Raw genomic sequence first — 21,237 nt, forward strand, 5'->3', positions numbered from 1 at the left:
TTTACAGAGCTAAACGTAATTTACTTTGCAGGTTAACATAATTTATTTTTGCAGTTTAACTTAATTAAGGTACACGTATTGGTAATATATAATCAGCCTGGTTAATCCGACTTTTTCATATATTCTAAGTTTAAACTGTCATCGGTACCATGACGCAAACAATAGGAAAACGCAAGTGGTCTAAGACCTCTAAGTCTACTCAACGAGAATGTAAAGTATCAACGCCAGTCGAGTCCAACGATGAGGAGACGACAACGGTCCAGGAGTCGCCTAAAGAGACGATGGCTAGTTCGAAAAGAGAAGAAAATGAAACTGGCAAGCACAACGGCGAGTTTCAAACGACCGATGGAGTATTCAGTTTCGTCACCTACAGAAGGAGTTATAGCCCTTTAAGGCAAATCGACGGGATCAAGAAGTCGCATCACATTTGGACCTCTAGGGTATAAGTTGCGAGAACGGAGACGCCAAGTAATCGAATAAAAATCTTTGGATGAGATTGATTCGAATTCTGACCTGGCAGATTCTGATGAATAATTCAGGAAATTTCAGCACTTAGCGCGTGATACAGTACCAGAAGCGAAAGAAAGCATCGAGAAAAGAATTCACTGTCGAGAAATCTGAAAGGGATTACAGTGTGAAATCAGATGATAGTTGCGCATTGCCACCTGCTGGAGAACCAGACAATGTTGAGCCAGAGGTGATTGATTTTACAAAATCACCATTGGAAGAGCCATTTGATTTCGTCATTACAATTCCTCTGGACGAAGGTACGCCAGTGTGACATTACTTATTGGAATTGGACACACATATAGCACATGTTCAATATCAAGAGATGCGGGGTACAAACAATTATCTGGTCGTCCCTTCACAGGAAATATCAAGGAGTTTTGTATGCAGACATACACCAATCTTATCCAGATATGGTACACGAGATTTCAATTGAAGACATTACATGGACTGAACATTATTCGAGAACAGATCAGATCTTTTCTAAGCGTCCGAGTGCTGAAGTACAATTCATACAATCTATTAAAAAAAAGCATACAACGCTAATGGAGGATCTGTTAATGGTTAGGACTCTTATCCTGCAGAGGATAATTACAAGGGAAACAAAGGTGGAGACAGGTGAATAAAAGAAAAATCACACGCAAGTTTCTGATGGCCACAAGAACAATGTCAACACGAGAAGAGCCCCTGTGAACAAGTCTGCTACGTCAGCCGATTCCCTAAAGCCTAAGCAGAAGAGAATCAGGGCCTTTGTCGAAGCAGACTAAAACTGGCGCATGACCCAACATGAGTCGAATGGTTGTTGGAACGGTAGGCACGCAGATAAATGTAAACATTTTGTCGCTTAGTGTGCAACCTGTGCTGGAACTGGAGGTTCATGTGTAAACTGAAACTGAAGGTAGAAGTTAAGTGACAGTTGTACCAGATCTTGGCACTGAAAAAAAAGGATGCACCTTAGGGCGAGCGTGTCATTCTTGATGTACGGGCTAACATGCAGGAAATAAAAGCCATTTTGTTCCGGTCTCGAAAGTTTCATACATATCATCACGTCTTTGTTAAAAAGTGAATGTGGCTCGTAAATTGGTACCTACTACGCTTAAATTAGCTGACGAAGAGAGATAACGTGTCGAAACATAGCTGTAGGTCGGAGGTCCAGGTTACCCGATCAACGCACAACAGTCACAAAGGCAATTATCTGTAACAGGGAGACTTGTTGTCGTTTGGTATAACTATTACTGGTATACCACCAACATCGACCTACAGAATGATCAGTCAGATGGCAACCCCCTGAAGACTGTGAGAGAGATGATACCTCAATTCACTGCGAAGCTTAAGAATATAATCTTTGAGGATGACAAGATCAAGATTACAGATTGTGTTAAGTTCAAGTTGAATAACGAGTATGTGAGCTTAGACCTAACTAAGATATACTTTTCGAAGTTGAAATGTTCTACGCGCAACTGGGTTTTAGCAGAGAACAAGTCAAGACCTAGTTGAAAGATGAAGTAGTCACAGTCAATTACGAATCGACCCCAGCAAACCTAGCAGTCTTGGCAGTAGACCAGTTCAACTCCGATGGGACAATGAATAAAGTTTGAGTGTGTTTGAATATGAGCCCAATCAACGTGCTCATTCTCACACATAATTTTCACCTACCGAGGATCCGAGTTGTTGATGCGACTGGAAGTAGCTAAAATATTTTCCAACATCGATTTGAAGCAAGGCTACAACCAGATGAAGATATACAAGCCGCATAGGAAGTACTTCACATTAACCTAAGACAGGCAATAATATTCGTTTAAGGGGGCACCATTTGGTTTGCACATGTTACCAGCGTTCTTCCAACAAATCATGTAAGACTTGTTTCGAGACCTGGATAACGTGCAAGTATATATCTACGACATCGTCGAATTTATGAAGACCAAAGTAGAACATGACGAAGTTGTATGTGAGGTTTGAACCAGATTAAACAAACGGAACGTAAGATCAACAGCAAGAAATGTCAAGTTGGCGATAACGAGATATGGTTGTTGAGCTACCGGGTATCCGGTAAGAAAGATAAGTATGTCTGCCACGTCTTTGATATTGCATCCAAATGTAACGTGTTATATCCTCTGAAAGATTAAAAAACACAAACAGTAACCGAGAGCATCTATAGAGGTTTTTTTGTTTTGCGGATTTGGTCTGGCCAGCTATAGTGTGTACTGATAACGATAGTAAGTTTACGGGAAATGCCATGACAACACTGTTACTCGTTGCAGGCTCATGCCATGAGATGGATGTACCTTACAGGCCTCCAACACAAGGTGCTTATGAGGTGCGACACAGGAAGATGAGAAAGTTCATGCCCGGAGCATTGCTAGACGATGCTTGTTTAGAGCTTAAGGCTCAACTAGAACCCTGCCGATGCCAGGGTACTTAAACTGCTGATGAATGACTTCCCAGATGTTTACAACGTGTAAACCAACTAATGGACAAATCAAATATTGAATTTAACTCCAGATAATAATGGAGTGGAATCCTCTCATCCTAATTTTGATGTAACAGAATCTTCTGAGGAAGTTAATATGAAATGGTTAAGGCAAAACCATGCTCTTTAAGCATATGAATAAGTTCAGAACTGAGAAAGATTGCAAACGGTACGGGATTGTACACCCGCAACTGAAGCAACACACACATCAGGTGTATCACGAATGCATTGGCTGTGATTTTAACCGGATCAAGCTATATGTATATACTCCCCTAAGAACTGTATCTGAAGACGAGACCGCCGGGTGATCATTGATTTGGTTGGGCTGCCCTTGCCCACACATAAGAAAGATAAGTATGTCTGCCACGTCTTTGATATTGCATCCAAATGTAACGTGTTATATCCTCTGAAAGATAAAAAAACACAAACAGTAACCGAGAGCATCTATAGATGTTTTTTTGTTTGCGGATTTGGTCTGGCCAGCTATAGTGTGTACTGATAACGATAGTAAGTTTACGGAAAATGCCATGACAACACTGTTACTCGTTGCAGGCTCATGCCATGAGATGGATGTACCTTACAGGCCTCCAACACAAGGTGCTTATGAGGTGCGACACAGGAAGATGAGGAAGTTCATGCCCGGAGCATTGCTAGACGATGCTTGTTTAGAGCTTAAGGCTCAACTAGAACCCTAAACTCTAAAACTGTGTACAGACACAAATGAACGAGACACCGGATTCAGTCGCTGGTGCCACGCCCGCTTACTGTTTCAGGGGCCGTTATAGTGAGTTACAAGTTCCTTTTATCAAGAATTCTCAAGAAGATCATGTGTTACCTTGGTTAAACAAGATGTGTCGAATCTGAGACGTTGTCCTTCCTTGTTTGAGAGAGATGAATGATAGCTCTTTCAAGAAGAGACGGAAACGATGGGATGATTCAAATAAAATAGTCGAGCTTGAGGTAGGCGATATAGTCAACATCATGGCTCGCAATTTCGACAAAACTGTGCTTACGGCTGAGTATTTTGTACCATTCAAGATGTCAAGGGCCGATAAAAAGGGCGGAACGTATAAAGTTAACATTGTTGACAGTTCTAGTGCTCTAAATATTATATCACATCGTATTCCAAAGACAGAATCAACCTTCGTCGTGTACGTGAAGCTACTACACCTTTTATGTCATACGAGTTTAAAAAGGTTCTCGGGAAGTACAAACATGATGACATGACATATTGCACAACTGAATTTGCAGATGGGATATGAGCTACCAACATCTGCATTCGATGATCCAGACGTACTGAAAGCTTTCAATCAGGAGTTTTAGGCTTATGCTGAGGATATCTTACCTACAAACAAACTTCCTGATGTGGTCAAGGTTTATCCGCATGCAGCATTCATTCCGAGCTTCACGGACCATGGAATGTACGTACCTCCAAAAGGCACAAAGAAACGTCCTACCCACCATCGAGGATCACAAGGACCTAAACCCGAACGTTATAAAGTCGCCGAGCAACTTACAAATTGTAAGTATACTTGTCTAAGAGAATATAGTACAAGCATTGAGGCCTAATGATCGAAACTCTTTTCTTCCTTTTCGCTTTTACAATTCATCTTCTATATGTTTCAAAAAAAAATACAAGTCACCACTGTAATTTCAAGCTGAGGGGGGGTTGTGCAAGAACAGCGGGTTTCTAATTGTAGAAGCACATGCTAAACGTATACTATAGACATATGAACGCTTCAACGTTATATAATACTGGGATAGGTTGAGACATTAATTTTGGATATTTGGAAAATGCAATCAAGCAACAAATTCTATTTTTAAATATATGAAATTACAATCGTATACATCAGAGAGTAGACACTATTGTAAACTTGTTGGTGGTTTCTCTATAATGATATGCTTTTCACCTTAATACTGGGATATAATGAATAGTTGGTCTCAGGTGAAATTTGGCACTTGATGGCAGGTGTTCTATTTTCAAATACTCTCAGCGCAAGATAATCCACTGAGAAATAGGACATGACATTAACTCCCCCTAGCCAGCCTACTAGATGTGCCCGTCTATACCGTCAATGAGATGGAGAGCTAGGCACCAAATGATGGGGTATAAGTGCCGATATTAACAGCGACATTTCACTGCACCAGCTTGGTGGTTTAATTTTCTATTATTTTTCCCAAGTTGGACTTAGAGTTCGTTCATTAATAATTGCGATTGAAGGTCTGTTTCGATGCGTGAAATGAAATGTAACGCAAATAAAATAGACTCTGATCTTATAAATCTAGACCGACGTAGTGAATGACTAGAGCGGAACTATATAGATAATGGTCTCAGTCTTAAATCCCTATTCTTTTGCTCATAGCCGAGGGCTGAAGCTAAATTTGATTTACCTTTTGCAATTCAACTTATTTACCGTAGTTTCTATAACGTAAACATATCGGTACTGTATAGTCAGCCTGGGTAATCCGGCTTTTCACCCGCAGGTTTATAAATGCTGTGATGCGTATTTTGTACATGAATTGGGAATTCTGTCAAAATTGTAAATTTTGTAATATACTGGGGACTTTCAAATAGCGGACATTCCCATACCTAGTGGACCAATGAAAGTTAATCTTTAGAATCTTCTATTACATTGGTTAGTTTTGGAAAAGGAAAGGATATACGACCTAGAATGCTCTGATGTCGTTAATTCGTACTGTATTCTTATACTAAATGCTAATTTAGGACTACTACCACTGTCGTATTTAACTATGATTACTTCTATGAAGTGTGGTGATGAGAACGGGTCTAAAACGGCGAAGCCTACCGAGCTCGGCTCACCCCCTGCAAGCAGTCATGTTTACAAGTTATATATGATCATAGGTTGGAGTTTTACTATATCTCCTTCATAGCCAGAAGTGCCCGTGTAGCTTCCACTGGCGACAAACCCTTCTTTCCCACAGCCAAATTACAATCGTCAAATTGATACACGGTTGTCACAACCAGGCCTTTGAATAGACGTATTGTTTTCGTTCGCACCAGACAACTGTTCAGTTCCACTCTGGTGTCGGAATTTGAAATTCTCGCTGATGTGCCTGTTGCATCTGTCGCTATTTGTGATTATTGCCAGATAGCGGGTGTTTTACATCAACTTAATCTTAACAGTCTGGTTATTGTCGTTTACAGCCTGCCGTCGGCTAGCGCTTAGACTGATGTTCGACATCGAACCTCCGGGGATTTTTGAGACAACTGACAAGACTGACGTATATTTCATTCCGTTTTTTGCGTTTTGCGATTCAGGCTTTCTTATATTGTCTGGATATCATCCTCGGTCAGGGCTTCATACCTACATTCTAGTGCGGCGAAAGCTTCCCACGGCTTATCAATGGGTTGGCTGATATCCATCTGCAGTAGTGGAGACCAAGCTCGGTTGATGATCTGGTCAGCCTCGGCAGTTCCCTTGGAGGTAATCGGTTGCCCCTTAAACAGTGTTGGATCGGTCAATATATCTCGTACACCTTCACAATTCACGGATTAAATAGTCTCCAGTCGACTTCGGTCGTCTCAATATCATTAGAGTTCACAGTAGGCATATTAATAGCTTGAGATCAGAGTGATCTGATAAGTTCATAGGGTGTAGGGTAGTAGACTGTAATTAAGTGCAAATGTATGTCGTTATTGCTGACCCCACATATCAATTTATTTCAAGGTCTTTGTGCTAGTGCTCAACCACTTTGGTTGACCAGGGTATAAACTCATATGGCCAGTGTGAAACACCTTCTATAGAACACTTCAACTTTTCGATACTATTCTATTTCGGCTTCTCTGCTACTTTATCTCACGTTGATCATGCACTTCCACATAAGCTGTGACTCACATAAAGGCACAGCTATTTATAGATTGTTGCGGATAAGAAACTTAGTTAACTCTCGGGAGTCGGCTAGAAAATTAAATTAACTCCTAAAACTCTAGCTCTCTATGCTTTCTATAAATCAAAAAGTTTTGCTTGCTGTAAAATCTCAAATCCGGACAAATGTGACCTGCAGTCTCTCATCTACGATTGGAAGATAGATATGAAGCATGAGGATGCGGTCAACTGATATTAAGTCGATCTGAGTTGTTAACACCTGAAATAAGAAGTACTTAGCGATGGGAGCGGAACTATATACACAAGAGTCTCAGACTAAAGTTTACTTACCTTTTGGCTCACTACCGAGGCCTAAAGCTGAACTTAATTCTTTTCAATATGTGTAAGCCTCTTTCATAGTACGGGTTAGTCAGCCTGTGTAGTCTGATTACACATTTTTGGTAGGTGTGTTCTTAATACTGTGCTGGAATGCGGGGTGTTTGCACAATTGTTGGGTACATTGTCGCTAATATGTGGGAGCTACACAAACTCTGTATCCTTACTATAATATAATATAACTCTCAAAAATTGCTAGTTACTGGTACCCGGTTCCTGCCCGAGGGTGACATCTGAGTTGTGGTCATGTCTTCAACTTCATTTGCGTCACCCTCATTTTCGTCCTCACCATCGGACATTTTAAAATGATCATGTCCGGAGCGTAAGTTGCAAGACTGACTACCAACTGGATTGTATCCTATCGGCTATCTCCTCGTTCATCACCTGTCTCAGATCAGATAAATGTGTCAATAAAGCTCTGCGAGGGAGTCATTTGTAACGAGCTTTTAGAACTCTAATTGTAAGATAGATTGTTATAACCAACTACACGAATTCGAGAAGAACTGGTGCAGCCTCTTGTGCTTGTACCTCAGTACACTCGATATTTGTGCGAAGAACAAAATAAAGGCCGGTGCAACTTTGTTTGTGTTAAGATTGCTCGGGTAACTTCTGCTGTGGGAGTGCAAATCTGCGACAAGGAGGCTTCGGATCAGCTTTTTTAGTATAAATTTACGGAAGGCACTATGATTATCACACGCCAAAATACACTAGGCAGATGATAGCCCCAGTGTCATCTGCTTTTGCCAATGCGACTTACATTGTATGCTTAAACAGTTCTCCTTCGATCATCGAATGAACATGACTAGCCATCAAATTGAGGTTCATTTTTCCCCCCACTAATAGGCGTAATAACGAGTGCTTGTATGTTTTTGGCACGCGCTTGTCAAGAAGAAAAGCATACAACAATTCTCACTCGCAAGTTAATAATATCCCGGTGATCACGAAAGAATCTGCTGCACATATGCGAGTACAAAAAAGAGTTCATTCGAAATCGTCGCGCCAATCGGTTTGTTGCAAGCATTTGTATTTACTTGTATGAAAATAGGAAACTTGCTTCTTCTTTGATAAAAATTATAACAAGTATCTAGCTCGATCTCTTACCATACAACAGATGGGTTTAGATATCTGCACTGACTCGTTACAGGTTATCAATTGATCTGTGGGGGGTTTTCATGATTTGTTTTATTATACTATCACAAGTCGCAACCGCCTCCAGCTTTGCCTTTGTGCAAGCGAGGTAATTAACGAATAAGGACTTTAATGATTTTTTTAATTAGGGTTTTAGATGTAGTTTCTACTGAGTCATGAGCCGGTGTGTGAACAGTGAATTCACCACAGTTGGTGTGCTGTCTAATTATGTATATGTATAACCAACAAGTCGGCCATATTATATGCGATGCTGACAAATTTCTAGTCCATTACTTGTGTAATTTTGTCATATCGGTAAACAATTGTTCGCGATTATTTACAATATTACGATTTCGCACTTCCTTTCCCAGTGACTCGTTGATAACAATACATACGCGTGCACGCTTGTGAATGCTTTCAACACTATGACATACTTCAAGAAATCTCTTTCCAGCCGTCATTTCTCTTCAGAACTCATCTAGTTCAAATATCTTAGAGTAATTAATGTGTAAATTAGCTCTGGACATGTCGTAGACTACAAATACATCATCCACTATTATTGGTCTTAGAGATATAGCCGGAGATGCTCCGGATCACCACAGAGCAGTCACTTTCACTGTTGGAAAGCGTGACTATGGAAACGAACAATGTAAATACTGCATTCCTATCGACCAGATCACAACCGCAACTTGTGCAGCGTTCATCGTCCCTATTCCCTTAAAAACACGCAAATAGGTTTCGATCTAATCTTTACGTATCAAGTAGTTAACATCTACTTTCTGTGTGACTAACATATCTGCCTTGTTAGAGCGTGCCTTAGAAAAGGGTGCCGTTGTGTACTGCAACTGTTCGACGACTAAACATAGCCAGGTCGCACAAAAAATCACGCCAGACAAGTATATTAATAGTGTTGACTATCCAGATTAATAGTAATTAAAGTATATTTTCCGTGGAAAAGACTTTTGACAAGCTGGGGTTTGCTAAAAGGGCTGAGACCCCGGATTATGTCATACTCCAACTGCGCGTTTGACTTGTTCTGTTTGTGAGGCTATGATTTTATAACAGTATTTTCTCTCCACTCTAAATATTAAAAAATCTGACGTGCAAAAGTTCTCCAGGTGATAATGTACTGAAATCTGTGTATGTTACCACTGAAGTGAAATATGGTTAGGGCAAATGGAGCAGGGGAGAGAGTGAGTGGGGGGGCGGGGAGGGGTTAGATAATATTGAAATCTTTCGCCCGAGTAAATACCATTCAACAGATGTCATTTATAAGCCACAAGTGCAGTGGGCTTTAAAACACGTAGCCCGCTATAGCACTTTTCGTATGTGAAATGCTTAGATGAGTTGAAAAGCTTACGAGTTCTTGACGGAAGCACATCCTCATCCTTGCAGGATCTAAAACCACCACTGATACCCGATAGATTATATTGGAGTTGAGTATGACAGCTAGCTTACCTTGCATTCAAACACGCGATCAGATTTTTCTGAATGTTTTATTGTAAATTAAAGCCAATTTCTCAGTTAATGTGTATCAAAAACCAAAACCCACTGACAGAATTCACATAGGCTAACTATGGTATAGTATTTATACACTTCAAGTCGAGAGATGAGGAGTTTATCATCCGACCCATTAGCAGCTGCTATAGTAGATCCACTCTATTCGAGACAAATAAAATAAAAGTGTCTAAATCCATAATCCTATTTGTACTTCTGGGTTTATTATCAGCAGCATTCCCTTTTGTTCACATTCGTTTGTTTTCAAAAGAGCAATTAGCACCAAAACTATAATCTAAGAGAAACACTGGCCTGAAATATATACTTGTTAGATTACTTCTAGGGTATTATGTATCGGATGGCAATCAAACTTATTTAAAGGGCAAATTTGTTTTGCTTCCGCAGGACTATGGTGGCGAACGTTCGGGTGTGAAAACACGCGTACTTGCTATTCTTCCAAAGTCGAAATATATCAGTTTTAAAGTACCCGATATGATATGTACACGTGTAAAACTGGTTTTGTGTGCAATATCAAGCCTCTGAATGTACACGTCTTTCAAGAGTATTATATCCATATACACATGTTATAGATCATGGTATCTTAATTTCAATCATAGCGATACATATCCATCTAATCCAACAATCATAACGCATCGATTTCCACTTTCATTATTATTCAAACCGCCATTATGCGTATTACTTTCTTTGCAACAGTTATTCCTGCACAAATTGACGACTCCAAAATCTTTATCGTATCAAAGGTTTCGATTTATTGTATCTACTTAGGAAGCAGATGCTTGCCAGAACGGAACCACCTTCATTATAGACAAGTACTCTAAACCCTAAACCCTAAACTCTAAAACCGAACCTCGACCTTCGAAACCCTAGAACCCTAAAACCCCCGGAGCATGTCAATTCATGTATTCATTACAAATTGTAATCAAAGTTACAAGATTACACGAAAGTATCAAATGATGCGTAATTTTTATCTCTTGCAAATGAGAGTATTCAGCGCAAATGGGGGTAAAAACCTCGAAGTAGGTTGCAATTGTTATTAGCACGTAGCGACATTTTACATGTCACAAAACCCAAGAAAACCCGTTTCCTCGGAAGCCTACTTAAAGTAAAAAGAAGGTAGGCCCTCAAATTCTCTTTCTGTAGTAATTCAATCATTTCTCTATATGTGAAATATCAGTAATAGTTTTGGCTCTATTGATGGAAAAGTAGTATACAAAATCTCGATGTTACAATTGGCCTCAGGTTCATGTGGCCAATTGCTTCGATATCTTGTACGTGTCGTTTAGGATATGGCATGACAACTAATTAGAGAAAAGTATTCAACACATTTCTTCGATCTGTATTGTTTCCAGATTACGACCTGACTTGCACGATTGTCTACTTATCAAAAACATTTCATTCCCGAGAACTTATCAAGTTTTTTAGTTGAGACTCAGAACAACGACAAAATGTTACTGGGCACCTATTTTGTAGGACTTCGATCTAACCCCTTTGAACTTGCTTCCTATCGTGATAATTGCGTGTAGTAAGAAAGATCCGAAATTATTTGTGTAATATTTACGAGCTGCTTGTTGTAGAATTATACATTCACAATAGTGACTCCCGTCGCCAAACTAGTTTACTTTCATTTTCCACTGTCGAATCACAGAATAGACTCCATGGAGCGGTTTGTATGGTACAGGTATCGCATGTTGATGCGAGTTGAAATATACACCTTGAAGCATGCTTTCTGTTGCTTAGTCTTTCATCTATACATCGCTTCTGGTTTAGCACAAAAACGAAGTATGGGAATACGTTGAAGCAAAAAAAATCCGATATCCACTTTGGATTGTTTGTTGACGCCAATTTGTTTATTATATGTCGCGTATAGTCTGTTACCGCCGGGCAGGCTAAAACCCTTCCTACTGATAAAGCTATTTTGAAGCTATATACTCGTCATCTGATGACCTGCGTGCCTTTTCAATTTAAATCCTGCGTGGGAAGCTAAGTCGGAACTTTCAACGTCCTGGAGAAATATCACGTGTAATCTTCGGTAATACAGCATTGTGGATTATATGGATTTTGTACAACAAATTGGTACGGGAACAGCAACATTTGTGAGTGTAACAAAGCTTGAATAACAGTGTTGAGACGTGCGATTGGCATGTGTAGCTTGCATGGCGACTGCCATCTTGTGACCATGAATACTTGTAAGAAAAAAATGTCAAATGTGCTACAGCTGTATCGGTGTAATTTTAAATCTTAGTGGCGGTGACCTCTGCTATGATGTATTTAAAATGACCACGATGGTGTTAAAAGTCCCCGCTCCTGACAGAATGTGCTGGCTATCAATATGACTTGTGATGCATGTATTTAATTGCAATCAAATATCCGCCTCTTCAAGTGAAATTAAACGGAAAGCTAGCGGTGAATCAGATCCCACACCTAGATATCGATTATATTGAAATTCTTTTAAGATGAAAGTAGCAAGGTACTCTAGAAGGTAAACTATCCATTTGTACTCGCATTAAAAAGGAAGCAGAAATTAGACAATTAGACCACTAAAATATGATGTGAATGGTCAATCCATTTAATATATTCCTAAATTACATACGCGCACACTTCGAGAGTATGTTCATACCTGTATATATATAAATCCCTTAATCAATCTACTAATTTTATGTAGTAGCGGTAACACGTACATCCAAACATGCTCCAATATCAATCCTATGATTGAAGAGCTATTTTATAGAGCAGGCGGCGAACGCGTATCCTCACCACTACACTATCACACAGTCCATTCAAGACATTTTTCTGCTAACTGCACGATTCAGAGATATGATGATATGCCTTCTCCTCCACTTCTTTCTGAGCCTGTGCCTTGTCTATACTGCTCATGAGCAATCGCAACGCCAAGTATTTCTTCCTCAACTGCTCGAAGTGTTCAGCACTCTCCACCGTGGTATGCCCGTCCGACTTGTTGTGCAAGGTGCTCATCTGCACACAATCCTCGGATACATCAGGGCTATCCTCGTTCACCTCATCTTTTTGCGACAGGGCCACCAGGTCATGTGTGGGTGGTTGAAGTGAGTCTAAAGATGCCTTGGTACCTGGCGCTGATACAATCTTATCCTCCAGCTGAGTGCCGGCTGAAATGCCCATCTTGTACATGTCCTGTGTAAGTCCATCCACATGCAGGTCAGTGGTTTCTTCCAAAGTATCACCCTCACCACTCCCATCTGACACTCCGAACGCACTGTCGGTCGCACGTGCTCTGCTCTCTTCGACACTCGCTGCATGTTTTCGGTCTGCATCATTTCGGTCTGCATCATTTCGGTGATGAACCGTGATGTCGCTACCGTACACAGGCTCTTCATTATCACTCGACTTTGCAACTCTGTCCTCTGTTCCTTGCACAGACATGGCGGATTGCTGACTGATGCCCTCCTCAACCACCTCCGCTTCCTTAATTGGCGACTCGTTGTAAGATAATTCCGCCAAGCGTTCCGTGACCTCGTCTACTGCCTGTTCGTCCTCCGAATGTGTGTGATTTTGTACACTCGAATCTGGAGTTTCAGGACTAATATCATCTACTGCTTTTCGAGGTGATTTCCCTACGTCATATTGCTGATCGATGGCATCGTCCTCGGTATCAGAGGTGACTTCGCTGCCGTTCGTGAGCTCGCTCTGCAGTTGCTTGACATCGTTTGCACCCACGTGACAATGCATTTTTTCGCTTAACACGCGTTTGTACACATCGTCGACACCGTAATCTGCACCGCTGGATGACTCCTCCTCTGAATCGACAGGCTCTTGCTGAAGTGTGCTGTCAAACGAGACAGTATTGCTACCGGTTGCCTCTGATGTCTTGAAGCTAGACTTGAGCTGCTCGCTCTCGTCCGCACTGGATTCTGCCGATGCACTGTATCCCGCCTCTGCCGCCTCATCAGGTTCACTACCAACAGCCTCTAAGGCTCCCAGCGGTTCTACATCAGCTTCGGATGGTGACTGCACATCGAATAATGCCTCCCATGGCATACCTTGGTGCTCTTCTGCTTGTGCCTTGGATTCAGATTGGCCCTCCATCAGAGGTGGAGATGATGAAAAACCGGAGGAGGTGTACTTCCTGGAACCAGAGCTGAACATCTTCTTGAGTGTGCCACTCACTCTCGCACCAAGACCACTTACACTCGTGCCAATACCCGACACACTTGATCTCTTGGAAGCGGCCGGTGCACCATCCGGTATTTGCTGTGAGTCCTTCATATAGTCGTTTATACCCGTACCTTCATCACTATGTAGTTCAACACCAGATAGCATTTTGAACTCCGACCTATCATAATCGACTCCTGTATGCTCCTTCTTCGCTCGGTCAGACATATTCGATTCAGTCTCCTTGTCTGTGCCCTTGCTGCTACTCTTACGAAGAGCGAACCCAGTCTTCTTCTTTGATTTCTTGTCCATTGTGCTCGTCTCCACTGAGGTCCTCTCCGCTCTATCACCTGCCCCATCATACGAGTCTTCGATTGTGAGATCGTATTCATCCGAAGCGTCATACTTGCCGTTGTCAACAACATCAGCGACACCGCCGAGCGCACCACTTTCCACGCCGCCACTAAAGCCAGTATCGGGTATTGAAAATCGCCTTCTCCGTGAGGGTGCAGCCGCGCGATCTTGCTTTCCGCCTCTGCCTGCAGATGCACCAGACCCTATGTCGCCAAGTGCATTGTTATTGTCCTTGTGCTCATTCTTATCGTGCTTCGGCAGAACTTGTGCAAGCGGAGTGCTATCGTGTATGGGCATTGACTGGAATACCATAGGCGCAGACGGCTCGTGCACCAATGAGCGAGTTGGCATCGATGTCATCGCTAGATTGTGCACCGCCGCTACCGGTCCTTCTTCGGACATGGCAGGTTCGGAAGGCACCTGGCCTGGTTCTCGTGACTGTACCAAGGCCTGTTTTGTCTTTTCAGCCACATCTGATGCAAATCCTTCATCTGCCAACGACAAGTGTTGTGCTCTTTCCTCAGTGTATAACGGTACAAATGCAGGTTGAGTGGCAGTCGAAGGCGGAGGAGGAGCACCACCTGGTGGTGGCATACCTGCCCCATAGCTGGTTAGTCCGGCCACAGCCATACCCATCTCCAAGCCCACACGACGGCCTCCGATGCTTTCCTGAGCATGCGTATGACCCGACACCGGTGCGTACATCGGCTGTACGTGCCCTGGGGGCGATGCTGTGCGGGGTGCTGTAGGGGGTACAGAAGAATGCTGTAACCGCATCCCGGCGGTCAAAGGCACAGCCAGTGGGGCCGGCATTAGCGCCTTCTTATGAGTAGCGAACGTCTGTGTATGTTGCGACGGGGGCAAATGCATATTCGGCTGCATAGACCCTATCGGCTTCTCATTAGCAATCATGTCGGACGGAACTAAATCGCCCGGCAGAGACAGTTCATGCAACTCGGCGGGTAACAGACCAGCCCCGGCAGTAGCAACGCCGAGTGGCGGCAGCTGGACGGCCATGGGCGGTGGTGGGGGGGGCGCATAACCAAGCATAGGCCCCAACGGTTGCGCCATGCTGGGCTGCGCTTGCAGTTGCTGCTGTTGCAGTTGTTGCTGTGCTATGGTCTGTTGCAGTTGCTGGGTCAACTGCTGCAGTTGCAGCTGTTGTTGCTGCAGCTGTGCGTCCTGTTGTGCCTGGCGCAAGAGCTGTTGCTCCTGTTGCTGGCGCTGCAGCTCCTGCTGCTCAATGTGCAGTTGGTGTGCGCGTACCTTGCTGGCTGCAATCTGCTCAAACTGGGACAGCTTGAGCTTGAGCTCTGCTATTGCCTGTTGCTGCTCAACCACCTGCTGCTCCATCTCCGCTGCCCCCTCGTGACTGTTGCCATTGGCTGAGGGGGTGGTGTGTGCGGTACCGTCAGAATGCACAGGCGTCTCTGAGTGGCCCTCGTACGGAGTGTCTGGCGCATCGCTTGCAAGGTCACTCAGAGCATTTGAGAGCGCTCCTGCCAATGTCTCGCGCGAGTAGGGAGTGTCGGCTATGTGTGTTGTAGCCTGTGGATCGATAACTTCATGCATATCCTGCGGGTCCTCGAGGTGTTCGTAGTAAACCTCTTCTGGATCGTACCTGCCACTGTCCTTACCTGCAGCGCCAACTTGTGAATGCGTGCCATCCGCGCCCACGGCATGCGCGGTTGCATCTTTTGCATCGGCATTAGTGGGTGTCCCCTTGTCTGAGTCGACCGTGTCATTCCTCTGTGGTGTTTTCTCATCGTCTCTGTCAGGCACCTCTGGCGATGTATGCTTGTGTAACGCCTCCTTGGCCTCCTGCTCCTCTGATGACTGCACCGCTGTTTTCTCGTGTGCATTCGGGTGCTGCTGCAGTGGGCCTGGTGTTGGTGTAGCTGCGCACCTGTCAGTTGACTCCAAGGTGTCGGGTGCAGCTGTGGCTGTTGCCGTATCTGACAGTACAGGTGACTCAGCACCAGAAGCCGGTGCATGTGGCTTCACCTGCGGCAAGCTGAGACGCTCGCCCAACTTATTCCTACGGTCCTGCATGGCGGCACGACCGTTGCCTCTCTCAAGCTGTCTGCGCTCGACCACTTCATAATCACTTGAGCTGCCGTGTTTGCGATTGTTTCGGCCATCGTCGCTAGCGTCTCCTGTGCCATGCATATCCTCATCATCAGCATCTGAGCCGCGCACGTACTCATTCAATGCGCCTTGGTTTGTAACGATACCACTGTCACGTCCATTCCCGCTTTCTCCACTGCCACCCGTATCCTTATCAGCCTTCCGACTAATCTTGACCTCGCTGGTGGCATGACCAAGGTCCTTTATCTTGATGGTGACCGCTGTTGCCGCCTTCGCTCTGAGGGCGATGCCATCTGCAGCGGCAGTTGAGTCCACGTCCATGTCACTGTCCGTCTCTGTCTCTGCGTCAGGGTCGGTGTTGTGCTCATAAACACCCGCCCCATCACGGTTGTCAACTACCACCCCATTATCGCCCGCATTGTCTCGCCGGATATCAATCGATAGATTAGAATTAGTCACAATGCCTCGGTTGGACAGTGTGTGTGGTGATGACGGGTATCCGGGAGGCGCATTCGGGTCGCTCGATATCCGCTCGGCGTGGCCATAGTTGTTCTGAGGCTTGTGCTCTTCGCGGAACGTGGAGTGCGATCCCTTGGGCGTCTGGATGCCGTCGTGGTCTTCCGTGTATGGGATGATGCGCGTGAGTTCCGCGTGGCGTGGGACCAGCAACACTTCAGCCGTCACGGCCCCTGTGTCGAGTCCACGTGTCTGCACCACACGCGCCTCATGATATCCACTCAGCGGCGCACACTCGCCCTCGCTGCGGCACTGACTCTCCATGCGCGTCCTGTCTATGCCGGGTGTGCCGTTGTGTTGGTCGGAGTTGTTGGTACTTTTGCTTGCATTGAATGATGTTGATGATGCTGCATCGTCCGTTGGCAGAGCACGTGCCTGGGTATCACCCGGCGACTCTTGGGTTCCCGTCTGCTGCGCTCCACTTACTGTCGCCAGAGAATCGCGACCTGCGCCGCTCATATAGTTATTTAGCAACTGCTGCTGCTGCGTGAGTTGTTGCTGGTGGTGGTATATCTGGTTCTGTTGCGGCGATTGATTCGTGCCACCCGTCTGGTTACTGAAGCCCAGGGTGTTCAACATAGGCCCATTGTACAGGTCAGTCTGTTGCTGCTGCAACTGGTTCTGTAGTTGAACTTGCTGTCGTTTGAGGTGATTCTGCAGATGTTGTTGTCGCTGCTGCTGCTCCTCCTGCCGCCGTTGGAGTGCTTGTTGCTGCTGTAGGGCCTGCTGTTGTTGTTGCAGGGCTTGTTGTTGCTGTAATACATTCTGTTGATGTTGATGTTGCTGCTGCTGCTGCAGTGCAAATTGCTGCTGAAGCGCTGCTTGTTGGTGGAACATATTCCGTTGGTGTTCCTGTGCTTGCACTGACATCACACCAGCGGCTGCATTCTCAAAACTGTGAACTGGCGAAAATTTGGAAGGTTGGTTTGTGCCGCTATGAATGGTAGAGTGGGATGGCATGGATATCACAGATGGAATGCTATTGATCGTGGGCACCGCGGGCATAGTCGGTAAGCTGTTGGTTGTTAACGTAGCCTCTAGCTCGGCAAACGCCTGATTCCCCACATGACCGTCGAACGTCACACGCGTCTGCGGGTGAGGTGGTGGATGGTGTGCGGTGGTTGTGTGTTGTGAGGGCAGAGTGTTCTGAAGGTGCGCCTCGTTCCGTTGCTGAGGCACCTGCGCAACAACATCATCCATTTGCTTCTGCAATATATGGTGTAGATCCCGAAGTTCCTCCGAATTACACCTGTGCGTGCGAAATTCATGATATATCAGTGACCTGTCCGAAAACAACATGTATGTAGCACACATGTGTTCGCGTAAAACGACACGTCAAACACATGTCTGTGCGACTTTGGGGCTGCACACTGAGCCTGCATCGCGAACAAGCCATATCTGATTAAATTGAAACTACACAATCTTACATTTAAAAATTAAATTCGTAAAATCGTAAAATACACTCATCATTCCGGTAACGAGAACACAGATTAAAACAAAGCGGCACTATGCGCATGACCGCCGCATCAATCGACATTTGTAGCACGCGAAAATGCATACAGCACACCTTGTATCGTACTAATCACAATTGTATTCATAAGTGACACAGTTTTGCCGCTCACAGACGAAGCAAAATTAACGTCCAGCAGATAACACTTGATTATAGTAAGAATACCTATCCACAACCAAAGCCACACAATACTAGTTCACATCAGATCCTTAAGACTCTCGGGACATCCACTTCAATCAAACGAGCTAAAATGTCCACATGGTAATACACGAAGATAAATATTTACAGCAACATACTACCATCGTGACAAAAAAGAACTGTCGAAGCACAAAAATGTTTCCACTTCAAAACACAAATTGATACAGAGTTCAGAAATCCCTCTCAGTGATCATATCCACAAAAGAAACTTACGCGCTGATGGCGTTCATGATAGAATCCTGATTGAAGCTGTTGTTCGCCAGGAGCTGACTCACATCCCTGTAGCATACAAACACGCACGCCGTCGACAAAGTGGTGAATAGGCACGGACAAGTCAGAAGCGATTTATACGCCTTACAAAGAGGCTTTGTGGAGTTGAAATACTAGTGTAGAAGAATAATGTTGCCTAACACACACAGCAGAAAAACCTTTCTAAGGCGTGCAACGAGATAACACTGTCAACTTTACCGCCTAAATTGATATGCAACTACAAATCACAATATACATATAGATATATATGTATTCTCATGATGTATATGCATACTATACATAAATTAGCCTTACTATGTAGATATTTGATATTTGATATGCATCTATAGCTCACATTCATATATATATATATATACATCAGCATATTATCATTGTGTGTAGATTGGTCTTTCCGGATACCCCACACTATAATTGTATGCATACAACGCGAACATACATTTTGCCCTTCTTGGTCTGCATGATGGACCGGTACAATTCATCCTCAACGCTTTCGTCTTCGTGGTCTCGTTTTCGGGACGACGACTGACTTTGATTACTTACTGCCGACTGCACCTCATTCTGGTTCCAAAGGCGCCTGAAAACCAATAGTGAGACGCTTAGTACGACAGAAGGCGATATGATCAATCGCAGTATGAACAACTGCTCTGGCGAAAGCACAGAAAGAGTTCCGCACAGCCCACGCTGAAAGAACACCTCACAGGCAGACCACAGACACGAATCATCAACCACACAGCATGCAATACGTTGCAACCATACAAAATGAACACCAGACGAAAGCACAGGCAAAGGTACTGCGTAGAAAAAACCACAAGCATCACACAATGCACTATACGTGACTGACATACTTGTATGGGTCATCTGAAAACTCGTTGTTGAGTAGACCGAACTTGCTATCGCCCACATCATAGATAGACGCGTAGGGAAGAGTGCCGGGTGACGGCCGTGTGTTAAGTGTGTCGAAGTTAGGTGTGGCGCTCTTAGTCGAGGAGAGGTAGCCATAACCGCCCTGAGTGTTGAGCAGCTCACCGCCTGCCAGTTGTTCGCTACCGTCGCCGTTGACAAGACTGAAGGGCGAGCCGTTAGCACCCGCACCGCCGAGCTGCCCTTGACCCAGGCTGTTGTGCGTGCTCCCAGGGTTTGAGTTCGGATTACTGTGTTGCTGATTATGAAGATTGCTATTGTTTTGCTGCTGCAGAATATTCAGGGTTTGTTGTAGATTGTCGCGTTGCTGCTGGTCATTGGTGTTCTGCTGCAGTTGCTGCAGTGTCTGATGCGATGGGTGCAGCTGCTGGTTTAGCCCGTGTTGTTGTTGTAGTCCTATGAAGGTCATGCCACCTATCCCTGCCGCACTGCTGCCGCTGGTTGAGACTGGCGAGCGCGCATCCTTCACACCAGCATTATTAGCCGAGTAGACGCTTCTGTCCACAGAGTGTATCCTCCCACTGCTGATAGACGGCTGCTGCTGTGTCCCCATCAGAGGGTTTGATGTCCCCATTGGCGCATGCGCATTGCCCTGTTGCGAGAGGCTCTGCCGCGAGTCGTACAGCTGTGCGTTCATGGGATCGTTGACCGAGGCATAATTGAAGATGTTGACGTGCTGCTGCCCACTGTTGGCGCTCGAGGGGAGTGTTGAGCCCAACGACGTCTGCTGTGAATACCCCGGCGCTGTTTGGGATTGTGTGGGGTAGTTTGCGTATGCAATGGCCTGTGCTTGTGAGAGTGACTGTGTCTGTGCTTGCTGCTGTGTCTGCAGCATTGCTTGTGTGTGCATGTCCCCAAATGACTGTCCGCCACCTCCGCCCATATTCCGCCTCCAGAATGCCGCTTCCGACAGTTGAGAGTCTGGGGTTTCCGGGTGTGACAAGGGTCCCGGTGTGCCTAACAGATTAGGCGTGGGCGTGTGCTCTACGGGCAATGCCTTGTGCGGCGCCTGATTGATGACATTGCCCTTACTGTCCACATACCCACTGTCCCGTCGTTCTTCTGAACTGGTTTTGCGCATTATTCTGTACAGAGCAATTATGGTTGGTCCATTGGTTAGTCCTGCCGCAATGTTCAGACAAAACACATGACGGAGGCATACACACGCCGCGCTCACTTATTGCGGGGGAGCCATTTTCATGCTTATTACTGATACCCATATTTGGCCAATGTGCAATCATCACCTTCGCAATATAAGTAGCCAGCATGGGCGCACTAGACCAGTCAATGCAAAATAGAACATTTGACAAACGCGCACACTATTGATCATTGATTCACATTAGTATTCGTATTTTCTAACCCAGCTCTCGGATCAGCATGAATGTTCATTGCACACGCGCATAGCG

At 44.7% G+C, this 21,237-nt stretch overlaps 2 protein-coding genes across 2 annotated transcripts; one reads left to right on the top strand and one right to left on the bottom strand.

Annotated features, from left to right (window-relative positions):
- Positions 1-149: 149 nt before the first annotated feature.
- On the top strand, positions 150-781 carry SARC_00741 (hypothetical protein; the record flags this gene model as incomplete). The annotated part of the gene is made up of 2 exons (XM_014305545.1): positions 150-440; positions 569-781. 2 exons carry the CDS (start codon positions 150-152, stop codon positions 779-781), a joined length of 504 nt encoding a protein of 167 aa, XP_014161020.1.
- An 11,613-nt stretch (positions 782-12,394) lies between these two features.
- On the bottom strand, positions 12,395-20,912 carry SARC_00742 (hypothetical protein; the record flags this gene model as incomplete). Its single annotated transcript, XM_014305546.1, has 4 exons — positions 12,395-18,181; positions 18,854-18,919; positions 19,347-19,484; positions 19,756-20,912. 4 exons carry the CDS (start codon positions 20,910-20,912, stop codon positions 12,640-12,642), a joined length of 6,903 nt encoding a protein of 2,300 aa, XP_014161021.1. The 3' UTR covers positions 12,395-12,639.
- Positions 20,913-21,237: the final 325 nt, after the last annotated feature.

Source organism: Sphaeroforma arctica, assembly GCF_001186125.1.
Source record: "Sphaeroforma arctica JP610 unplaced genomic scaffold supercont1.26, whole genome shotgun sequence".
NCBI classification, from domain to species: Eukaryota; class Ichthyosporea; order Ichthyophonida; genus Sphaeroforma; species Sphaeroforma arctica.